The 21,979-nt window shown below is 45.3% G+C and overlaps 1 protein-coding gene across 1 annotated transcript; it reads right to left on the bottom strand.

Moving 5' to 3' along the window:
* Window positions 1-1,195: 1,195 nt before the first annotated feature.
* On the bottom strand, window positions 1,196-12,541 carry LOC8023425 (indolethylamine N-methyltransferase-like). The gene is made up of 4 exons (XM_040205995.1): window positions 12,532-12,541; window positions 7,982-8,143; window positions 3,773-3,980; window positions 1,196-1,749 (listed from the first exon to the last, which is right to left on the bottom strand). Exons 1-4 carry the CDS (start codon window positions 12,539-12,541, stop codon window positions 1,320-1,322), a joined length of 810 nt encoding a protein of 269 aa, XP_040061929.1. The 3' UTR covers window positions 1,196-1,319.
* Between the last annotated feature and the right edge of the window lie 9,438 nt (window positions 12,542-21,979).

The following is a 21,979-nucleotide window of genomic DNA, read 5'->3' as shown; positions in this document are numbered from 1 at the left end:
TGCTTCAAAAACTTTGGATTGGTCGAATTGTTTTCGAATCATAAGTAGGCAAGCTTTGAAGTGTTGAAACCTCGTACTGAGATTGGGGTTTTCGGATTCCATCAATTGGTCCTTACAAATATCGCGAGCTGAGCTCCGGAAACTTTGCTACGAATGTTACACGTGCCGTAAAGTTTATTCAGAGGGGTCATGAAACGATCCGTTTGCTATGTTCGTGACTTTGCAGAGGCGTACTTGGTTCGCGTCTGATCCAAGCATACTTGCGAAGACCGCCACTGATTCAGAAGCTTTTTGTCGCAGTCAAATTGCGAGGATCAAAGGGGACTATTTATTTGAGTCACGCCTTCCCAATATTTGGTGACGTAATTGCAGGATCTAAACCACCCGCCTGATGACAGTCGAGAGCGTGTCCGTAGCCTTCTTTTTACTGACAAAGCCTGGCAGATCTCCACGAGAAGTGGCCGCCGAAAGTAAACAGGTAGAGCGGCAGACAACGAATGAGAGGAGAGCCACGTGACAGGCGCCCCGCTGCGGCGAGACGCCGAAACACACTTCTCCCAAGCGATGGAATGTGCGTGCTCCTGGCGATCCTCGCGCTACCGCTTCCTTTCTGGTCTGGTCTGAAAGCCATGTTTCGGGTCCTCGCTGCTGCAAAAGCTCTGTGCTGCCAGATGCTCGCGGTCCGAATCTGCGACCGGGCACTCTATGGCTCCGTCGTCGTACTGCCAGGCTTTGTGGGTATGGCTATGGCGCGGCTCATGGATTGGACACGATAACTGCTCGAGCACTCGACTGCGGTTCGTAACAGTCGATGCCTCGGCGGACACTCGGGTAGTGGCTCGCGCCGCGTCCAACCATTGCGGTGATGAGAATGGCCGAACTCTAACAATGCCTGGAGCTCAGCGCACCTTTTCTACTTTGACACCCCAGCACGTGGATATGATAAACGTTAGCGGCACAATATGGGCACCAGGTCACGTGGCCGTTTGTTCTGGCTCCAAGTTGAGGGGGTTAACGATGCTCATATCTCTTAAATTTTCTTGGCGACTGCTATTGCCTAAAAAAAAAAAAAAACTAGAGCAAGTTTATTTATTTAATAACGTTAGGGAGTTGTTCTAAGTAGTATTTAGCAAAAATAGAAAAATTATTGCATGGCTTCTTTAGGGCCCGGTGACATTTAGAAAACACGGCGGCCTTTGGAGAAAAAACGAAAGTAGTAGTAAAGATTTATTTTCTCAGGCACGGACGTTGGGGTTAGGGTAGGCCGGAGAGGGCAAAATAAAAGATGCCAAAAAAAAACCACGCTGCTCTAATCGGACTCAAGGCTTGCGAGCCGCGAAGACGAAAGCGAATACCTCGGGTGTCCCAAACTCAGCGGCACTTCTTTTGGTACGGTCTACTAAGACTTCAAAACCAGCATCTTTCAGTGCTTGTTTGATCACGTCTTCGGTAAAGTTAGGCAGAGGAAAGTCAGCGGTTCCCAGGCGATAGGTGTTTTTCAAGCCTCCAAAACCAGCTAAAACAAGCAGGCCGCCAGGTTTCAAGAGTGCTGCCACGTTTTTCACCACGATTCGGTAGGACTCCTCGTCTACGGCGGCCGATTCCAGGGTGCCGCCGGAGAAGACGACGTCGAAGGTTTCCCTGTGTTCCCCCGGGAGAACTCCGGGTTCCAAGACGTCGCATGGAACCACCTTCCGGATGGAGGAGCGAGTGCGCTCTTGTATTTCCAACGTCCCCTTCTTGATGTCGCTGCGAAGCAGAAGGAAGGAGCGGCGATCAACTTAGATGCAGCTACGATGCATTACACTGTTTACAAAAATTTAGCGGCTCCATATATACTTAGCGCTGTTGGTTTTCGGGTTTTAATTTTTTTTTTTTAATTAGGGGGTAAAAATCGGTTGGTATTTTTCAAGTTGATAATCGTGGAAAACCCGTTCTTCTTTTTTTTTTCTTTTTTTGTGAAAACTTTTTGGAATTCGGGTTTTTTTGGGGGTAAATTTACAAATTTACTCAGTAATACATTCGTTTTATTTTTTTTTATTTTTTTTCTTAGTCGGAGGGTATTACGAGCTCTTTCACGCTAACGCGTTAAAATTAGGGATATGTTTCAGGCTGGTAATCGGGGGGACATCAAGGTTTTCCAGTTTCGATTGCCGTCGGTCGCTTCAAGGGAAGCACCCTCCACGGAATCCTCCTCTCCCTCAGGTTTCAACGAAAACCCTGACCGTTCGAGGGACGGTCGTCTTCGATCAGATATTTTGCTATGGAATGAACCTGTTAAGTTTTCCCGATCTTTACGCGACTGACTGGCTCGGACGTTGTTCGTGAGAAGGGTTGGACACCAGCGAGATGGCCATGCTACCCGAGGCTGGGCGTCGACACCTAACAGCGGTCGAAGGGGTGTTGATAGTGCAATTCAAAAGCTGTGTGCAGAAAGGCCGAAGCTACGTGGCGTGCCAAGGCGCTTCTACCTGCACAGTGGGGGGGACGGAAATGCCCCTCCGAGGCCCCAACGCTAATCGTCGCTTTTCTTCAGCCGGCCTTCGTAGAATGTCACGGTGTGCTAGGCGCACTGCGTCCACAATGCTGCACGCAGCTTGCGAAATAAACTATTCACCGCATTCGGCGTGAGTTTAATACCACGAGGGCGCCACAGTATCTGCACTCTAAAAAATGTCTGTAAGTCTGCTTTCCCGCAAAACTCTCGGAGAGCCAATCACCGCAACTTACGGAGGCAGCTCAGCGAATGGCAATGCCAAAACAAATGTTTAGACCAAAAAACGCAGTCTGAGTTGTGACATTAAGCAATGCAAGTGTGACGCTTCGCATTGCTTAATGTCACAACTCAGACCGCGTTTTTTGGTCTAAACGTATGTTTCGGCATCGTCATTCGCTGAGCTACCTCCGTAAGTTGCGATGATTGGCTCTCCGAGTGTTGTGCGGGAAAGAAGACTGACAGTTATTTTTTTAGAGTGTGGTGCCCCAGTAGACCTCCGGTGGTGTATTTATTTGTTCTCCACCAACGCAGAGCGATCGGGTAAGAAGTTTTTCTCTCCCAGAGGTTTCTATAATATGTTTTAAAGCACTTGCGCTTATTGTAGGAAGTAGTAGAAATAACAAAATGATGAAAAACAAAGGACAGAAGAGGAAAACCGAAGCGCGGAACTCCGTGCGGCGTAAAAATAAATAGGTTGGTTTATGTGGTTTTGGAAATGCACAAAAATCAGGTTTAACACAATTTTCCTGACACATGTTCGGGATGTAAATTTCGGGTAAAATCGGGTGTACCCGAAAACGAACAACCCTATATATACTCTGTTCCATCGTCAGTCCGACGGCTAACAACGCTACGAGTCAACGGGGCCACTCAGTCTCCTCAGTAAACGCTAAATCGCAATTAGCGCTTGCTGAGTTTTGTTACCAAAAACTAATTCAATCGAGCACCAGGAATGCGTCGTGACATTGCGTTTTAATTTGCGCGTTTGTGATTATGCTGCAACTATAGTCACAGACCGTTGAAAGAAGCAGGGTGGGGGCTATTATCTTCGCCCCCCTTGCTTCGTGATGGGTCCTTCGGCGTTCTTATCGGCTGAAGCCGCAATCTGATTGGCTGTGGAGCGAAAATAAGCCGGGACTGGCCGTACCCTCCTTTTCTTAAGCTCTCAAGGACTACAGCTGTTGGCTTCGTTACGACACGAAGCATAACTCACGCGTGTAGGACAGCACGTTATGCATCTTTATGGTACCAGTTCCTCGCTGCACGCGGGTATACCTGTAGCTTTCCAGTTCAGCAAATTCCTCGGCACGGGCGGTCCAATCGACGGCATCTTCATCCTTGCTGATCCACTTGTTGAGTTCCAGTCTGCAGCCTTCGACTAAGTCACTCAACACGATGTCGTTGAAGTGACGAGAGAGTGCGAACAATCGGCAAATGGAAGGGCCAGTGCCTACATCCAGAAGGGTTTTGCCCTGAACCAGATCTGTGGAGAGCAGACGAGATTTCAAAGGTCGATGTAAAAGCCATTTCCTATCCTTTAAACAAATTTTTATTCCATTCATACGGATATCGTATTTCACGCTCAGGGTTTCTGTATTATTTACAGAAATCATATTTCCCCTAATTATTTTGTAGCACACGGAAGGTACTAGACAGTTCGAAAAAATACAAGGACCCCAAAGGCAAAAAAAAAAAAAAAAAGACTTTCGCAGTATGGACGACCCGTGGGGAGATTGAGCTAACCCTGGTTTACTTCCGTGTGTCAGCTGCTTTACTAGGGAAAACATATTCTACTCTGCTCATCTGCATTGGACAGCACGCCCACAGCATAAATCCTCCCCTAGCGGCGTAGGTACACCGCGTTTAAGAGAACACGTACGCGTCACGTTGTCCTCACTTTCGCGCTTTTGCTTGGCGCCGAGAAAGCCTACCGGAGTCGCAAAGACAACACAGGGTCTCGGCGAGTGTCCACGATAGATGGCGGAAGCCACACTATGCAGTCAAAGATAGGCGGGCGCGTGGACGAACAATTAAAGCTGCGTGCGCGTACCCCTCCTTCAGTCGAAAATGCCACAGAAAGTTCTACACGCGTACAGGGCTATACCGCACCTTCACTGCATATAAAAGAATGCCTTAGCCATGCTATCTCTTTTTTTTTTTTCAAATATGCGACAGCATTTTCTTGTAATTCGAAAGCATTATATGGCTAATTGAGCGAATCCGACGTTATCTGATGTCTGTAGTAGCGAACGGCACCTAAATACCCATTGCCTGAGCGATACGGCACCTAAATTCCGACTTACTGAAACGGCACCTAAATTCCTATTGGCTGCGACGCGTCATGTGGCTCCATAACAACGGCGTCATCGTTGCTAAGAAGCCAGCCGAAATGCTGGCGGCGCGGCGTGAGGGGGGGACGCGGCCGGTATATGCTGGCCTGACGTTAGGCCTAACGTTAGGCTAACGTTACGCTTTGAGGTCTAATGTCGTCAACCGCTACCCGCAGCTAAGGCGATGACGATAATGAAATAACACGTGATTTCAGCACGCGCCACGCTGAGCTTCGCACTCCCGGCGCCGCGCCGAGCTTAGCACTTCCGCCGCTGCCTCACCTAGCCGAGTATCAGTCACAAGCGAGCCAGGGCGGTCTTCGCGGCGCACCGCCGCACTCCCTGCCGGCGCTGTGGCTGCTTCTGCTCCTCTCGGCGCCGAGAATTCTGTCTTATTCGCAACTTATAAGAGGTGCCTAGGTGTCATCGGAATTGTTTTGAGTGTCGGTCCGAGCGCGGCCGATGTTATGAGCCGAAGGGCCAATGAAACACCGCAAAAATCGCAGCGTCATGGTGTGCTATTTGCGCTTGATAAGACTTGCCGGCGGAGGGGCACGCACGAAGAGACGGCGAATAGCGGCTGGTCCTATCAACTGCAGAGAGCACGCCATGGCGTTGTGTCTCTTTCGCTGTTTGATTGGCCCTCCGGCTCATAGCATCGGCCGCGCTCGGACCGAAGCTGTGTCACCTACGTAACGCTGCATGAATGGAGTAGTAGGAAACGACGGGTGGCCGGCCTTTCCCACCGCGGTTCAGGTCAATACCAACTAAAATCATCGAGACCTTTGAACATCCTCCTCTACCTCTATATAGCCTCATCACCATCGGATGACGCCAACTCAGCCATTGGACCCGAGCCCGATACCAAGCGTCCTTCGACGTGTTCATTGGACAAGAGGCCCAGTCGAGCGCTGGCTCAGGACTCGTATCCAACCCGCGTCTGCGCTCTGTCTCTCTGTGATGACGTCAACATTTTCCCGCACAGGCTTTGATTATTCTAGCTGTTGTTGCTCAGGTTCAGTCAGAGTTTCGTACTATCCGTAGTTCACGACGGAAACTAAAATGTCGCCCAGACAAAATGATATCGGAAAATGGGCTAATCGTCCCGACAGGTCAGGCTACTCCGATTTGATTCCCTCATGGAATGGCAACACCTGATAAGCACTTCGTTTTGTCCAGAATAGCTTCCTTAAATCGCGAGGACAATCGTTAATAGACACAGGAGTCTAACTGCTAAAACATCGTACGAAATCCAGTTTGCGGACGCCGTCTGACGCATGTTTTTTTTTTTTTTTTTTTGTACGACGGCAAAAAAAAAAATAATATGAAAGACGTTTACAGTTCCTTGTAATGCGAACTTAGAGCGCACCTCTTTAGGAGGAGGAGGGAAGGGTACGAAGGGGAGGGTATGCCCCTCCTCCCCTCCGTACCCTCGCTTTCTCCACTCCCATTTAGCGGAATATTTTCGCTAAATTTCCCGCTAAATTTTGCCAAAATTTAGCCGCTAGATTTCGCGGGGAAATATTCCCGCTAAATTGAGAGGGAAATTTAGCGAATTTTTTCTTACTAGATATAGCTGATTAGTTTCCCGCTAAATTTAGCTGGGAAATTGACGTAACGTGACCTCAACACCAATTCAGTTTGTCCACTAAATTTAGCGTGGAAAACTCTGACGTCTCATATTGCAACGCGCGCAATTACGCTGAAACGTCGCGATCCAAACCAACGCGTTTTTGTGCACGTGTATACAGGCCGTGCGGCTTCCGGAAATTGCGTATTTCATGAAGTCGCGCTGATTCCCTACGCCTTCCGGGAGCGCACGAGAAAGTTGTACATTTCCAACTTTTTCTGAAGGCTCAAGAAAACGCGCTTTGACGTAGTGGGGCATTCTGGCCTCCCAGCCAATCGGTGGAGGGCACCAGTTCCGGCTCCGCGTTCCTTCGCCGTCTGGCGGAGAAGCCAGTTTCCGAGACGAGGAACGGGACTTCTGCAGCCGAAACGAAGCTGCTGCGGACGCGCAGAGGAAAGACGAAGCTGCCCGCAGAGGGCCGCAGATGCTGCCGTATTCGATGACCAGACCAAGTGCTTTCAATTGATCGAGCTAGTCCAAAACTACTCTTGGCTGTGCGGGAAGCTTCGGCGCGACCACAAATACAATTCGAAACAAGAGAACGCTTGAAAGGAGATCGCCCGTGTTGGGCAGGTGCACTCGTGCATGCGTGCGCGCTCGCCCGAGGTTGCACCGTCCTATAAAGAGTATTCACTGTCGGACATAGCTGTGTGCGCGAATGCTGAGCGCGTGCTGATGGCGAGCTTCCACAGTTCTTCTGCAACGTGCATTCCGCACCATCAAGAGTGCCGGTCTTAGCAGCCTATTGGTGTGAGCTCGTTCTGAGCATGCGCTCTAAACATTACCCACAAATATGGCGTCCAGTGAATACCCCTATACTCTGTTTCACCTTATGTGGTACCGCAGGAAAGGCTACAAGCGCGAGCTCATAGCTCTAGGGCACATCTCGGCGGCACAAGCTCTCGTGCACCAAAGGCAGCTGTCAACGCTATGAGCTCGCGCTTCTAGCCTTTGCTGCGGTACAACATAAGGTGAAACGGAGTATAATCACTGCAGCGCGCATGGTTGTGACTCGGAAAGCGCACCGGAAACAACAAAACGTCACGAAATACGCAATTTCCGGGAAGCCCACGGCCTACGCGTGCAAAGGAACGCGTTAGTTTGGACCGTGCTTAAAAGCGGCGCTCTAAAACTGTCTTTGGGCATGTTCCAAACATACATATCTGTACGAAGCAAACATGCTTCAGACATCCGTGGCGCCTGTCCGCAATTAATTTTATCATGGTACCATGTCTTTCTTACAGTGTATGAGTAGCGCAGCAATCTTAATAGTTCGCGAAGAAAGGTAAAAGAACACACGCGAGCTGGTAAATGGCATCCATGTAACCCCGAGACGTGGGAACAATGAAAAGAAACAATAAATTAGAGACTTGGTTTTCCTGCCCCTTTCTTTGTTGTTCTTACGTTTCATGGTTACTATGGATCTTAATAGTTTATACACTCACATCGCACGTCGATATCTGTGGAGGCAAACCACTACAAAGCAGATGCTACACGACGTTCGGAACACTGAACAACATTTACCCGATTGAAAAAGGCGACGGAGTTCCTCTTGCTGAAACGAAACCTGGGATTTCGTTAGGTTGTTCATCATGCGCGCATACGCGCGAGCATCGAATTTTTCCAGATAATCCCTCCTCGTTGCTCGGGATGCCGCGCTTGCCATCATGTCCCAAGTGGTGACTCCTGAAAGTAAACATTCCTTGCGTAAAATATATACTAGTATATGTTTTTTTTTCACGTCACCAGGGACACATTGCAGAACATGAATGTCAGAATAAAATATATATATATATATATGGGTGGTTTCATCTCAAATCGTGCAGGCAAAAAGGGTCGAATTTTTAATTTCGATGAAAAAAATATATGTTATGGCGCCGTTTCTAAAAACGCAGTCGCCATAAACCGCAAGTTCGTTGGATTTTTTGTTCTCGACTTATGAATTTTTAAAGAGGCCGCGGCGAAAAGCAGTGTTTTTCACACCCGTCGTGGGTCGGATGTTTCGCTTGATCTCCCGCTGTGGATTTTCAGTCCACATTATATTATCTTTTTTCAAGCACTCTGTGGACACATTTAAAAGGCTCCAATACCATAAACAAATTTTAGCCTTTTTGCTTTTTTTCTGTAAAAATGTCAAAAACGCCCCCTCGGTCAATTGTTGACGAACTTTGACAATTAATTACTCGCGATCTACTTGGGTTACACCGATACTTTTTATGTCGATGGAGAGCCCAAAACACGTTCTTTATATGCATTATAAAATGACTCGGCTGTATAAAATATTCTTTGCGGTAAGTTTACGTTAATGTTATGTGAAAACCAAAAAGTACCATTTTTGAAATTCATTTTCTAAAAAAACCCATTTTTTATTTTTTTTATTTTTTGTTAAAATGTAGATGTGATAGTTTTGTACGCGAAAATAAAGTCGAGAAAGTGTATATTTTGTTTGTATGTTTTATATTTAAGAATCAATATCGTACAAAAACGTGTTTTTACGGCTCGAAATTGACTTGCGAATTGCGCGTCTTCACAAGCTTGGAAATGTTTTTTTTTCTTTTTTTCGACGTTCCCACATAAAAATGAAATACAGTATTTCCACCCTCTTATATTTATTGATTATTTAAATTTTATTATAGGCGGCAAGCTACATCGGAGGAGTTCCAAAAAGAGAAAGCAACACTTCTTAACAGACCAGCAGGTGTCGTAAACTTTTAACGTGTAGGAGTCGGCAGACGTCGTCGTATTGATTCGGGGCCCTCATTGGCCTGCATGAACGTCCTGCCCTTTCGAAGCCAGCAGATGACCACGACCTTTCGCGCTCGTTGTGTTAGATAGGACGGCCCGTGACAGTAAAGCGAGCAGCGCACCCTGTGTCGCGAGGAGTGAAATGGTACGATTGTGTCGTTGACGCGGCGAACAGTGAGAGCCACCCAGGAGGAGTCAGTCAGAGTATTGCACAAGGGAAAGCAAAGGAATCGTTGCCTGAAAGGATGAGGACACCACGGCCTTACAATATCGACGGTCAACAACTGTTCTGCCAGCCAAAACAACGCCGCGTGCGCGCTAAAACCGGCGGCACGGGACAGAAATCCCGCAGACGCACACACGAAGATGGGCCGGTTTCGTTAGGGATGTGGGGAAATTTGAAACCAGCCATCCGTGCATGCGTGAAACGATACCACCTGTTTGCCCTAGCTTCGAGCGCCCTATCCTTACCTTGAAACGGCCGTGCTCTCTCTCTCTCTCTCCGGGGAGATCCGATAGCACCGAAGGGTTATCTATTAAACTTGATGAAGAAAACGAGAAGGGACTGTTTAAGTTTAATTATCCCCACCAACCCGCTCGTTCTGTCCTTATAAAGGGTTATCTCTTTTGGAAACAGCAAAGCCCGGAGACTGACATTAAAACGAGCGTGTTGGTAACGTGCCAGAAAACGTTGGTAACGCCCCCGTGCCAGAAAAAGCACCAGACCAATTATGTAACCTGCTGCAAAGAGTGCGTGTATTCGGTTCCCATGTCCTGCGGTGCTAAATACATCGGACAGACGGGCCGATGCCTAAACGATCGGGTGAGGGAACATGCAGACGAGATCAAGAAAGCCGCCTCCGGAGATTTGTTACCACCCGATTGCCAAACACACCTCTGAGTGCAGCGAACTCTGTTCGGCCGACCTTCCCTCGACCACCAGGATTGGAGGTCACGCCTCAAGATACGGACGAGAGATCATGGAGGTCTTCGCCATGCACTACACTCAGAGCAACTTCGGGTCCCCGTCTATAGGCTTATCCAGGAGGGAGATAAACTTCCTGGGGCCAGAGCTGACGTCCCTCGTTTTAGCGGCTCCGAGCGATTAGATGTCTACCTCACGGGATCGTCCCTCATTTCCCTGGCTCTACACTCTCTCCCATCGCTTTCCCACTTTCCAGTGTAGCGTCTTTCACCCTCCCCTCCTTCACCTATATCTGCAAACTTCGGGTCAATAAATGTTGTTGCTAGTTGGAAGTCTTCGTTGTCCGTCCCCCCTTTCTATGTATCTTCCTCATGTCTAATAAATATACTTGTGTTTGTATTCTGCCCGGAGACTAGTTGGGTCGAAGTCAGCCTCCTTGTCAACTATAACCGTTTGTGAAGAGTGGGCTTCTCCCGAGATGAAAAGTTAGCGCCGGCTGACGTGTTCTTTTGAAAAAGGGAAGGGGAAAGAGAAAGTTTGAGTAATTGCAGAAACTACCTCGAAAGCTCCTCTCCCGATATGAAGCTTGAGGCATAGTCTCGGTTACCTTCTCGCGCATCGCTGCTCGAATCTATTCTTCATTTTGTTTCGCACAGCCACTGTTCCGCACAGCCGTCGTGGATGTGCGTAATAGAGGGAGGAACAGATTCGAGCATCATCTGGACGCCGTCATCCTGCCAGACTTCAGTGTCGTGATCAACTCGTGTGTGTTTCTTCGCCCCGCTGAACTTTGTTTCTCGGGTGCGGTTTTTTCCGAACCTTCTTTTTTTTTTTCAATGTTTTCTTACTAACTGTTTGTTAGCACTGTTCAGTTGTTGGGTTTATTTCGTCATGGCGTAGCGGCCTGGCGGTGATGTAGAGATCGTGTTCGCACGCATTTGGTTGCGTCCCGTTTAGGGAATGCCCGGGGGAGTTGGTTTTTGTTCTTGCCATGTGCGGCTGAGTTTTCCCGTCTTTATTAAATTATTGATTTTTTTTGTTTTACCTTTACGTGCCGTCGACTTCTTTGTCTGACTCTCCATCAGGCGTAGACCTATCGCCTTGCCACCACTCGAACCTAAATACTTTATTTTTTTAACGCAATTTTCGTTAAGATCGGAGTTGGTCAATTTAATTCCTATTTATTCATTTTTATTTCCTACCCCTCTCCATGACACACTCTCTGTGTGTTTCGGACCGTTTCTGTGTCACCACTTTTGTGTATTACGGAAGTGAAAGGGACATTCCCTGGTGGCCTGTGCGATGTGCGGTGAACAAACCCCCTATGTTTGGTTTCGGAAAAAATTGTATATAATATATCGACGATGTGGTGACTTTCTTTGTCTTAGTAATATGACAGCTAATAGCTAGTCGTGCTAGCTTACTGTGAAAGGTTTATAAATCGAAACAATACAACGTCTGTGCCTTTTGGTTATTGAAAGTCTACTAGGCCTGCTGATTTGGTTAGATATGTATCTCGTGGTTCCCGCTCTTATCAAAACATACATAAATATTCAATACCACAAAATCCGTTTATAATTGATTACAAAATGCAGAAGAAAATTCAAGAAAACTTTTTCACAATTCATAGAGACGCATGGGTCGCTATGTCTGACTTAGGTCTTGCAAAACAAAGACGTCTTTTTCCGATATTGATGCCTAAATATAAAACATACAAACAAAATATACACTTTCTAGGCTTGATTTTCGTGTAGACAACTATCATACCTACATTTTAAACAAAAATGAAAAAAAATGGGTTTTTTGAGAAAATCAATTTCAAAAATGGTACTTTTTGGTTTTTGTATAATATTAACGTAAACGTACCGCAAAGAATATTTTATACAGCCGAGTCATTTTATAATAAATATAAAGAGCGTGGTTTGGGCTCTCCGTGGACATAAAAATATTGGTGTAACCCAAGCAGATCGCCAGTAATTAATTGTCAAAGTTCGTCAATAATTGACCGAGGAGGCGTTTTTGACATTTTTACAGAAAAAAAGCAAAAGGCCTACAATTATTTCATGGTATTGAAGCCTTTTAAATGTGTCCACAGAGTGCTTCAAAAAAGGTAATATAATGTGGACTGAAAATCCATGGCGGGAGTTCAAGCGAAACATCCGACCCACGACGGGTGTAAAAAACACTGCTTTTCGCCTCGGCCTCTTTAAAAATTCATAAGTCGAGAACAAAAAATCCGACGAACTTACGGTTTGTGGCGACTGCGGTTTTAGAAACGGCGCCATAACATATAATTTTTTCATCGAAATTAAAAATTCGACCCTTTTTGCCTGCACGATTTGAGATGAAACCACCCATATATATATATATATATATATATATATATATATATATATATATATACCTTTCCCCATTAGCCCGAGTACCGTTCAGTGGCACGCGTATACTGCTAAGTGGCGAGATGTACAAGCACATGGCTCATTCATCGTACAAAAGACACGGTGTCCACTGCAGACACGATAACGGAAGCATCTAGCGGGCACGCCTCAACCTGCTTCGAATCCTTTCCATACATTCGTCTGTATCGAAAGGGCCTGCAGACAGTTTATGTTTGTCCAGTCACAGATATACTTAGCGTCAACTATTTCGTGCTACGTCGCCAAAGCTAACCTTGCCTACACACTGCAGCTGCAGCCCCCAATTCTCATCGCTTCTTGCTTTGACAGTGCGAGCGCTGGACCACTGCGGAAACCGCACTAGCCTCGACAACGTGTATAGCTCAGAATAGCTGATGTCAACCGTTGCCAACAGGTGACTCCACTTCCACGGAAACGTTTGAACGTCGTGCAACGGTTGTCTTCCAGCCGTTTACGCGACTGCCGACGTGGACACAAAAGATCTCATTCGGGGCGATCAGAGTCGGGCTCAGTTTTTGTACGGGCAAAGATAAACGTGGCAGCAGAGTGACGGCCTTTGGCGACTCGAATAAGGAGAAAGCTAGTTATTTCTGAACCAAATCAACGGAGCGTAGCCAGTTAAAATTGTGAGTCAATTCTTATCGTGGCGGATCGAAGTGACTGACGTCACTTCGATCCGCCACGATAAGAATTGACTCACAATCTCTTGGCTGATTTGTCTACTGTGACGCTTGGACTACGGCGCTTATGACGTTTCAAAAAGCGACGGATGACATTTTTCTTCGAAAGTCAGCGACGTCACGTCAGCGTCGCGTCGCGATTAGTTGCCGCATCGCAGATCGCGAAACTTGGTTGGTAGAAATCGGTCCCGAATCGGTTGTCAAAAACAGCCTGTGGTTAAAATGTCCGTCGCGACATAATGTCCATCGAGTCAAAATGTTTAGCAGGTCACGTGACAGGCGGGTCAAAATGTCCATCGAGACAAAGCGCCCAATCGGGTCAAAATATCCATGGAGACAAAATGTTCATCGAGTCATAATGTCCAAACAAGTCAAAATGTCCATTCGGATCAGAATGTCCATCGAGACAAAGTGTCAAACGAGCCAAATTTGCACCTAGTCAAAATGTTCAGCGAGTCAAAACATGCATTTAGATCGAAATACCAAATAGGTTACACTATTTCAGTCTAGGCCGTAATAAATGGAACAAATGCTAAACCTACTGGTGACACTTTTTTGTATTTTTCTAAATTCTCGTTGATTGTTTTGCGCTAATTTCGATTGGCGAAAATAGCTTTTTGCACTCGAGCGCGCGTGCAAAGAGCTATTTCTAATAAAGTATGAGTTCAGGAAGTCACTGTGGCCAACTATGCTCGTTCTGTGCGCATTACTGACTGGGTAATTTTGTGAAAAGTTTATTAGAGAGCACACCCCGCCCGTTGAAACAAGAAAAGCGCCGTTAATTTTTTTTTTTTTACTGTTTTGATTTTTGGCTAGTGTTGCTATTGTCTTATCAAGTTTACAAAACGTATGGTCTTTGCTGCAATCCAATAACAATATTGAGTTAAGTGTCGCTTGTAAAAAAGAATTGCCAACGACGGTTTAAGTTTATAATTCCGCAAGTGATCACATAATGACAGTTCTATAATGAGCGAATCTGCATATATGTTTGGAGCGTTTACAAATGTCTGTATCAGTACCGGTCAAAACGTGAATAAACGAGCCAAACTGTTCATCGAGTTAAATTCTCCAAACAAGTCAAAATGTCCAACGATACAAAAATGTCCATTCAAGTCAAAATGTCCAGCGAGACAAAGATCAATCGAGTGAAAATGTCCCCCAGGTCAAAATGTCCAACTAGACAAAATGTGCATTGGGTAAGAATATTTAATATTAAACGCATTGTCTCGATAACTATTTTGAAGCGCAATCGGCAAAACCGAGCCCCATCTTTACGATCACAGCCGCTTGGCTGTTACAAAAGCGCCAATCCGCTTCGCGGTTGGGGATCCGCATCGCTGTTGCTGATCCACTTCCAGTGTGAACGGGTGATGCCTGTTGGCTAGGGGCACTTAACGATTTCCACTTTAGGCTGATATTAACTGAAAAAAACATGCCTCACACGCTGATGTTCTCATTTTTAAACTTAATGAAGCTTGACCTTTTTCTGCTGGAAGCAGGGGGAAAAGCTGGATGTTTCAAGCTGGTTAGTGCAGGACAAACTTTTCCCACGATTGACTACAAAACTACACTTAACGTGAAAGAAATATTAACGTGCAGGCGACCTGGCGCGTATTAATTGTGATGTTTAAACCCCGTGACTGTGAAAAAATCTTGAAAATATATTATAAGAAACAGAAGGTGACAGACAAGCGTCTCATCGAGACGCCGGTCTGTCACCTTTCTTTTGTTTCTTCTAATATATCTTCAAGTTTCCTTCCCAGTGTCATGGTATAAACATCATGATTAAGTCTTAGCGTTTTAATAAAAAAAAATGAAATACAGCATGCTGTCTCGCCGATATACATATACTGAAATATGCATTGTGGTACCTCCAATTACGATGCTAATGATTTCTGCCAGCACGTCCCTATAAAACAAAAACAAAAACAAACAAAACAAAAACAAAAACTAAGCGCACAGAGAAGAGTTATTTGGCAGTCATTTTTTTTCTTTTTTTTTCTTTACTTGCCAAAATTGTAAATATACTAACTATAGCCTGGAAATTAAATATTTTATCGTCAAATTGTAGAGCATTGTAAAAAGCAATAATTTTCTTTTGTTCAATTAAAATAAAACCGTCGGGCCGCAAAAAAAAAGAAAAAAAAAGAAAAATAGATTCAATTTTTTAATTTGTTTTAGCGTAGCGAGTTGTGTATTTTTTACATAGAAGTCGCTGGTGGGGCCACTTTGCCTGGTTAACTGGCCGATTTATTTGACTACACGCAATGACGTTTTTTTTTTGTTTTTTTTTTTACTGCGATAGTACGTTGCACAAGCGTTAAACATATTTAATCGTGCATGTTACTGCAACGAGAGTCGTTAGCTTCAAAAAAATACTTGCTAAAAAAAAAACCGGCTGTGTTTGTTTTTTTATTTATTTGATCATAGTTTAAATAACTAACTATGCTTAGAACATGCACGCTCATATTGGAGCCAATCAAGCAGCTTCAAAAGTTCATCGTCACGACTCTCGTCGTCTTTTGCACATTTGCTGGGACCGGCTAAACAACTCACACCCAGAAAAAAGCGCAAGCTCACTGCGCATTCAGTAGTACCAAAAGTACAAAGGATGACGAGAGTCGTGACGGTGCACTTTTCACGTCGCTTGATTGACTACATGGGATTGTAGCGTTGGCTTTGCTATCGTGCATGATGTGAAGCGGAGCATAAAGTGAATAGCTACATTCACAGAAAGGACAAGAACGAATTGGGGAATGTAGGGCAGTGTGATACGAGAAGGAAAATCAGCTCACCGATGTCAAAAGGGATCGCAGTGTCGCTATTTTCCTGCGTAACCTAGCGAGCTGCACGATCCCCCGGCCGTGTTTTATGTGTGTATTAGCACCGAGATGTTTCGGTGGCGCCCTCTTATGGTTTCCCTCCGTGACGTCACGACTGGGATTTGCCTCGCCGTGACGTCACCAGTTGCTGGTCTGGCTACTTATCATCGGGTGCGACGACGAGTTCGATGGTGTGTTTAAAAAGCACAGTGGAAGCTAGGAGCCATCGCAATCCGAAACCAGCACCGTCAAAGTTGACAATCTGACAGTGCTCATATGTCCGTGGTTTGGCCAATGGTGGAAAGCTGACCGCAGCGACGCTTTTGGCCGCGCACATCGCTAATACCACCTGAGCTGCCCGATTTGTTCGTTCACCGCACTGGGAAGAAAATGTCCTTGACACGCGCCGGATGTATGGAGCGAGGGAGGTTCGCACGAGGCGCCACGAACTTCGGCTCCGCAAGTTCATAGCGACGCAGCGCTTGTTGCTGCAGAAATTCGTCAAAAAAAAAAAAACTAGTTTTATGTAAGCGGTGTACAGCTGCACAGCGGACGTTGGCAGGAGTACGCAGTTGTAGCCTTCCCAAGCGAAGCGTACGAAACACCTGAAGTTATCGCGTGACCTCACTTTTTGTGACGTATTTCGTGTAGAGATCATTTTCACTTGAAAAGCTCGATAGATGGCGCCAGCTGTCCCCCCGGATGCGATGCGCTCAGCCTAGCCCACGCACCATCTAGTCACATATACACAACACACCAGGAGTTGACTAGTCCCCATTCTCAACACATAAAAGCCATACATAGCCATGTGTATATTTAAGTTCCCTTTCATCCTTTCTTTTCTTTTCTCTCTCCTCTCCTTTCTTATTTTTATCCCCCCTCCCCATCACCCCTAATAGACTGATGTCACCAAGCGAACTGCGCAGGCGCGCACATTCCGGAAGTGGTGCCGCCGCCATGCTACTTGTAGTCATCCCTTCCCGGCTTCCCGGCTACAATCGGCTGCGCGTACGTACATCATCATAGATTATCATTTGGCACGCCCCAGTATCACCTTGATTCTCTTGCATGTTTTTACTTCATAAGATTGTGTTGTTTGTGATGCCTTACTTTCCTCAGCAAGGGCAGAAAAGCAGTTTCAGTCTTCTTATCGCTTTAGAATCGCTTTGTCGTCTGCTTCGTCGTCGTGTGCTTCTTCGTCTTCGTGAACGCGTGAGCCCACTGCTGTTCACGGGGTAATCCCACTGCGGCCGCAGAAAAAACAAAACAAAAAGACAACGGCGCCACTACTCGAGCATTCCGACTCCTCGGATGTCTCAATTGCCTTGCAAACAAGTGAAAATCTAGTGCATTAGCAAAGAACAAGAAAATTCGAGGGACCATCGGCTCGGTGTAGCATCACGGAACAGCATCAAATGTGATGAAAAAATGAGCTTGGTGGTACTCAGTCTTGTGCATAACGTTTAATCAGCCATCAAGGAAGAGGAGCTAAATAAACTTTCTCGGTCAGCGATTGTTTTCTAAAAGGGTTTCATTCTGGATGACAGCCTGTGCGACTGAGTTTAGATGAACAGCGGGAGAAGCCTGCACACAAAGAACTGATCTACAGAAAGGCCATGCCTGACGTGCCGTAATAATTAGCATCTATCAAAAAGAAGCAACCATGCCAGATACCTGAAAGCTTGGGGTGGAGATGATTTTTCGTGCACAGTTTCTATTCAGGTTTATTTTGTTTGCGCAAGATCCGAACGGCTAACAGTCGCCCGACGGTGGGAAGCTTTTTTCTGCGGTTTCGACTGGTGCTAGTGCAGAATGGATCAGTAACACCAGCCTAATAGACCACCACAAAATGGATGAGGTTCGTTTGTTACATTTTTGGCGGTAAGTGTGTGTTGCACTTCTAAATTGCATTATGAATTCTTTTCGCGTTGGTATGAAAAAAAAAAAAAAAAATGAAGGCTGCTCCGAAAAAAAATTGTTTTATATCAAGTGGTGCATATCAGAAATCGCTGCTCTTTTTTAGTGATTGTCTTGATCTTTTGAAGCGCAGTTGTGCTTGAAACATGTCGTCGTAATGACAGTTATAACCACCAAAATACACAGAGTAAGAAGTGTATTAAAAACGGCCTCCGCAAAGCAGTGCGGAGGTCCTATTTGAGATAGACCAACGAATAGGCCGCTACGGAGCAAATGGTCGGAGAGATTCCAGCTTACGGAACACTTCCGTACGCTCTATGTCTCGTGCCCTGTAATCTTACATATTTGAGCTGACGTGCAATAATTGCATATAAATTATGAAGCAAATCGCGAAGCAAATCGTAAAACGCTATTTTTCCTGCTGCTCTGTCCGGCTCTGTCGACCTTTCTTTGCCATGCTTTCTTGCGGGAAGACAGAAGACAGAATATCCGAGGCCTTTTTGCCTGGTGCTGCTATTATAGCTCCGTGGCATACAACATGTGAAGCCACCAATTAAAAACCATGAGTCAACACCTGGCTAAAAGTCTCGTGCTAACCCGAAAATTTCTAAACGCCGGGCGTACAATGCGTACCGACGCGGCCGGAAAACTGGGAAGAACTACAGGTACCACAATGCACCGCGGTAGCGGTGGCGTCGCGCAACTCCTCGTGAGATCGGTCTATTCCCAGCTCAGGTTGGACCCAATGTCTCCAGTTCAAGACACCCAGCCTCTATTCCTTTCCCTTTCAATGAAATGCGTTATGATTGAGTGAGCGAATGCTCGCTCGGATGCACGATGCTTTATATTATGCCGCGTCGTACAGCGAGTCGTGAGTTTTCGTGTATATAAGTTATAAAAGTTGCCAAGCCATAAATTCGTTTCAAACCAGCATTCCTTGTCTTTATTGACACTTGTGTATTCCCACAGCGGACAAATCTTAAGAAATATTCACACGGCGGCCAAATCTTAAGAACCCGGTCCGCGGACCTGGGAAATGTGCATGTCACGTGTCCTTGACCTCGTTACGGACAAGACCGCAGGTCCGCGGTACGTCCGCGGACACAGTGGTGAATCCCAGGGTTACCTTGAACACAGGTGAGGACTACGAGTCCGAGCTCGAAGTTTCGATTGCTGCTTTCACTGCACCTGTTACCAAACAAGATGAGCAACGCTTAAACTTGTGACCTTGAGCCCGTAGCCTTCGCTGCAGTCCAAGGTAAGAAAGTACCGTCACGCAGTGCATGTTACACTCGATTTCCACCCTGTCAGCATCTGGCCAATCTGCCGGTGAAGGAGACAATGATGAAAGTAAGGCCTGAGCGACGAAAGGGCGTTCTTTCTCTAATGTTACGGTGTCTCCAATATTTATTTAGTTATTACCTACTTCGCCCAGTGGGCATTACAGTAAGGGGGGGGGGGGGATAGTACATGAGAAATAGTGCAGAACAGCAATATATACAGAAGATGCCACATAAAACAAAACACAATATCCTCAGTACAGTGCTAACAAACAAAAAATTGATACAACAAAGGATGATGGGCACCTTACATCAACATGATAGTGTCAACAAAGGAGCAAACAGAAGAAAGTTCTACTAAGGCATCCGGGAGCATACTCCATTCGTGGATCGTCTGAGAAAAAAATGACTACTTTAGGACATCAGTCCTTGACAGAATTTTCGACTTTTTTTTTTTTTTGGAATGATCAATCCTCCGGGAAACGTAGGAAGGCGTTATACAATATTTTGACTTATCTAGACCTGTGTTCCCATAATAAAGATTGTGCTAGAACTTTAAACGTAGACATTTCCTTTTAAACTGCAAAGATTTCCATTCCACTGTGCGCTTTATTTCTGAGGAGCTTTCCCTGAAGTTATAATTATATGAAACAAATCTAGCCGCTTGGTTTTGAATCCTTTCTACTTGATTAATACATGTTTGCGTACGCGGGTCCCACACAATACACGCGTATTCTAAAATTGATCGAACGTAAGAGAAATAAAGAGTCTCAGGTCTGCTTAAATTTGCCGAAAGTTGCGACAAAGGAAACTTAACATGCCGCTAGCTTTAGAACGTAAACCCGTGACGTGATTGTTCCATCTCAAATCATTAGACAACAAAACTCCAAGATATTTTGCCTCAGTAGCAAGATCCAAAGGCTGGTTACCTAGAAGATAAACTGAAGGAATTACTTTACGTTTTCTTGTAAATCTAACATGGATACATTTGGATGTATTAAGAAACATCTTCCATCTGTCGCATCACCTTGAAATGCTATCTAGGTCACTCTGTAGAACTTCAACATCTGCGTCTCCGCGTATTTCTTTATACAAAAACACAATCGTCCGCATACAACCTGATGTGAGATGAGATTCCGTTTGGAATATCATTTATAAAAATTAGAAAAAAAAAGGGGGTCTAAAACTGAACCTTGTGGTACACCCGATGTTACAGCTACCTATGATGAGTGAATTCCGTTAATGACGACACGTTGTTTCCTGTCTCCGAGATAATTTGCAGTCTATTGCAGGACTTTTGTATCGATGTTCAGACTACGCAGCTTGTGAAGCAGAAGTGAGTGGTCGACTACATCAAATGCTTTCTTAAAATAAAAAAAAAAATGCAATCAGTTTCACAGCCTAATTTATCAAACGAATAAACAAGGTCGTGATAAAATTCGAGTAATTGTGCATTACATGATAAACCTTGGCGGAAACCATGCTGAACTGTAGAGAAGAAGTTGTGGTTATTTAGGTGACGCGCAAGACTTGAATAGATAGTATGTTCCATTATTTCGCAGCATTCACTCGTTAGTGATATTGGCCTATAGTTGCTTACATTATTTCTTGCCCCGTTCTTGTGTATTAGAACCACATTTCCACTTTTCCAGTCATCAGGGAGACAGCCGCTTTCTAACGATTTCGTGTATAGTATGATTAGATATGATGCGACGATATCAGCACATGATTAAAAAAAAATGTTGGGAATTCCGTCCGGTCCGGTGGCCTTTCCCAGTCTGATATTGCTTAATAATTTACGTATGCCGTTATGATCAAAGATAATGTCGTCCATAGCATCATTAATTACGTCAACAGTTGGCGGTAGAGATGCAGGTGTTGAAGTTGAGAAGACAGACTTGAAATACCCATTGAATGCAGTTGCTTTTAGGCTGTCGTCTGTGACAAGGGCGTTGTCAATTACAAGTGGAGGGACACCCGCCAAATCCTTTCGTTGAGATTTAACATATTTCCAGAGCTCCTTAGGGCAATTTTTAATTTTTTGACCAAACGAAAGAAATATTTGGACTTTGCATTTTTTATTTTATTTTTGAGCTCCCGTAGGAGCTCTTTAAGATGATCGCGCGTAGATGAATCGTTCGTGTTTTTATACCGTGCGAGAATACGCTTATTTCTATATATTGAACGTCTAATTTCCGGATTTGTCCAAGGCTTATCTTGCTTGCGCCTTGCGCTGACTATCTACGTAAACGTGAAGCAGTTCTTTTATATTATCCTTAAATAAATTCCACAAAGCGTTTATATTGGTAGACACACTCTGTACCTCAAACCGAGGCAAAAAAATCCATAAGATCAAAACTTAGGCCACCAAAGTCAGCTCTGCCGAACATGTAAACCTTTTTTGGTTGGCTTTTATATCGTGGTACATTTGAACGTTTTATTGTCGCTACAGCTGCTTCATGGTCGCTTATGCCTGGTATTACAGAAACGGAGGTTACAGTTGACGGCCTATTGCACAAGAATAAGTCCATCGACTGGCACTGGTTCTAGTGGGCTCCGTGACAAACTGATACAAATCAGTCATTAACAATATCCAAAAACGCTGAATAGACACACGATGAATGAGTAGTCACAGGACGATAATTTGCTCAAGATACATCTAGGAGCTTGAAATCCCCACCCAAAACTACATTTCCCGGTGCCACAACGGACATCGCGTTGTACAGCGACGTAAGA

This window comes from Ixodes scapularis, unplaced genomic scaffold, assembly GCF_016920785.2.
Source record: "Ixodes scapularis isolate PalLabHiFi unplaced genomic scaffold, ASM1692078v2 PGA_scaffold5__190_contigs__length_132052651, whole genome shotgun sequence".
Lineage (NCBI taxonomy): Eukaryota > Metazoa > Arthropoda > Arachnida > Ixodida > Ixodidae > Ixodes > Ixodes scapularis.
Note: the sequence above shows the minus strand (reverse complement) of the source record. Positions and strands in the feature narration are given on the sequence as shown.

Coding starts and splice junctions, on each gene's coding strand:
- LOC8023425 (XM_040205995.1), bottom strand. Junction 3,981..7,981: donor CCGTCGCCTTTTTCAATCGG/GTAAATGTTGTT, acceptor TGCTCTCCACAG/ATCTGGTTCAGGGCAAAACC. Junction 1,750..3,772: donor GCTGAACTGGAAAGCTACAG/GTATACCCGCGT, acceptor TCTGCTTCGCAG/CGACATCAAGAAGGGGACGT.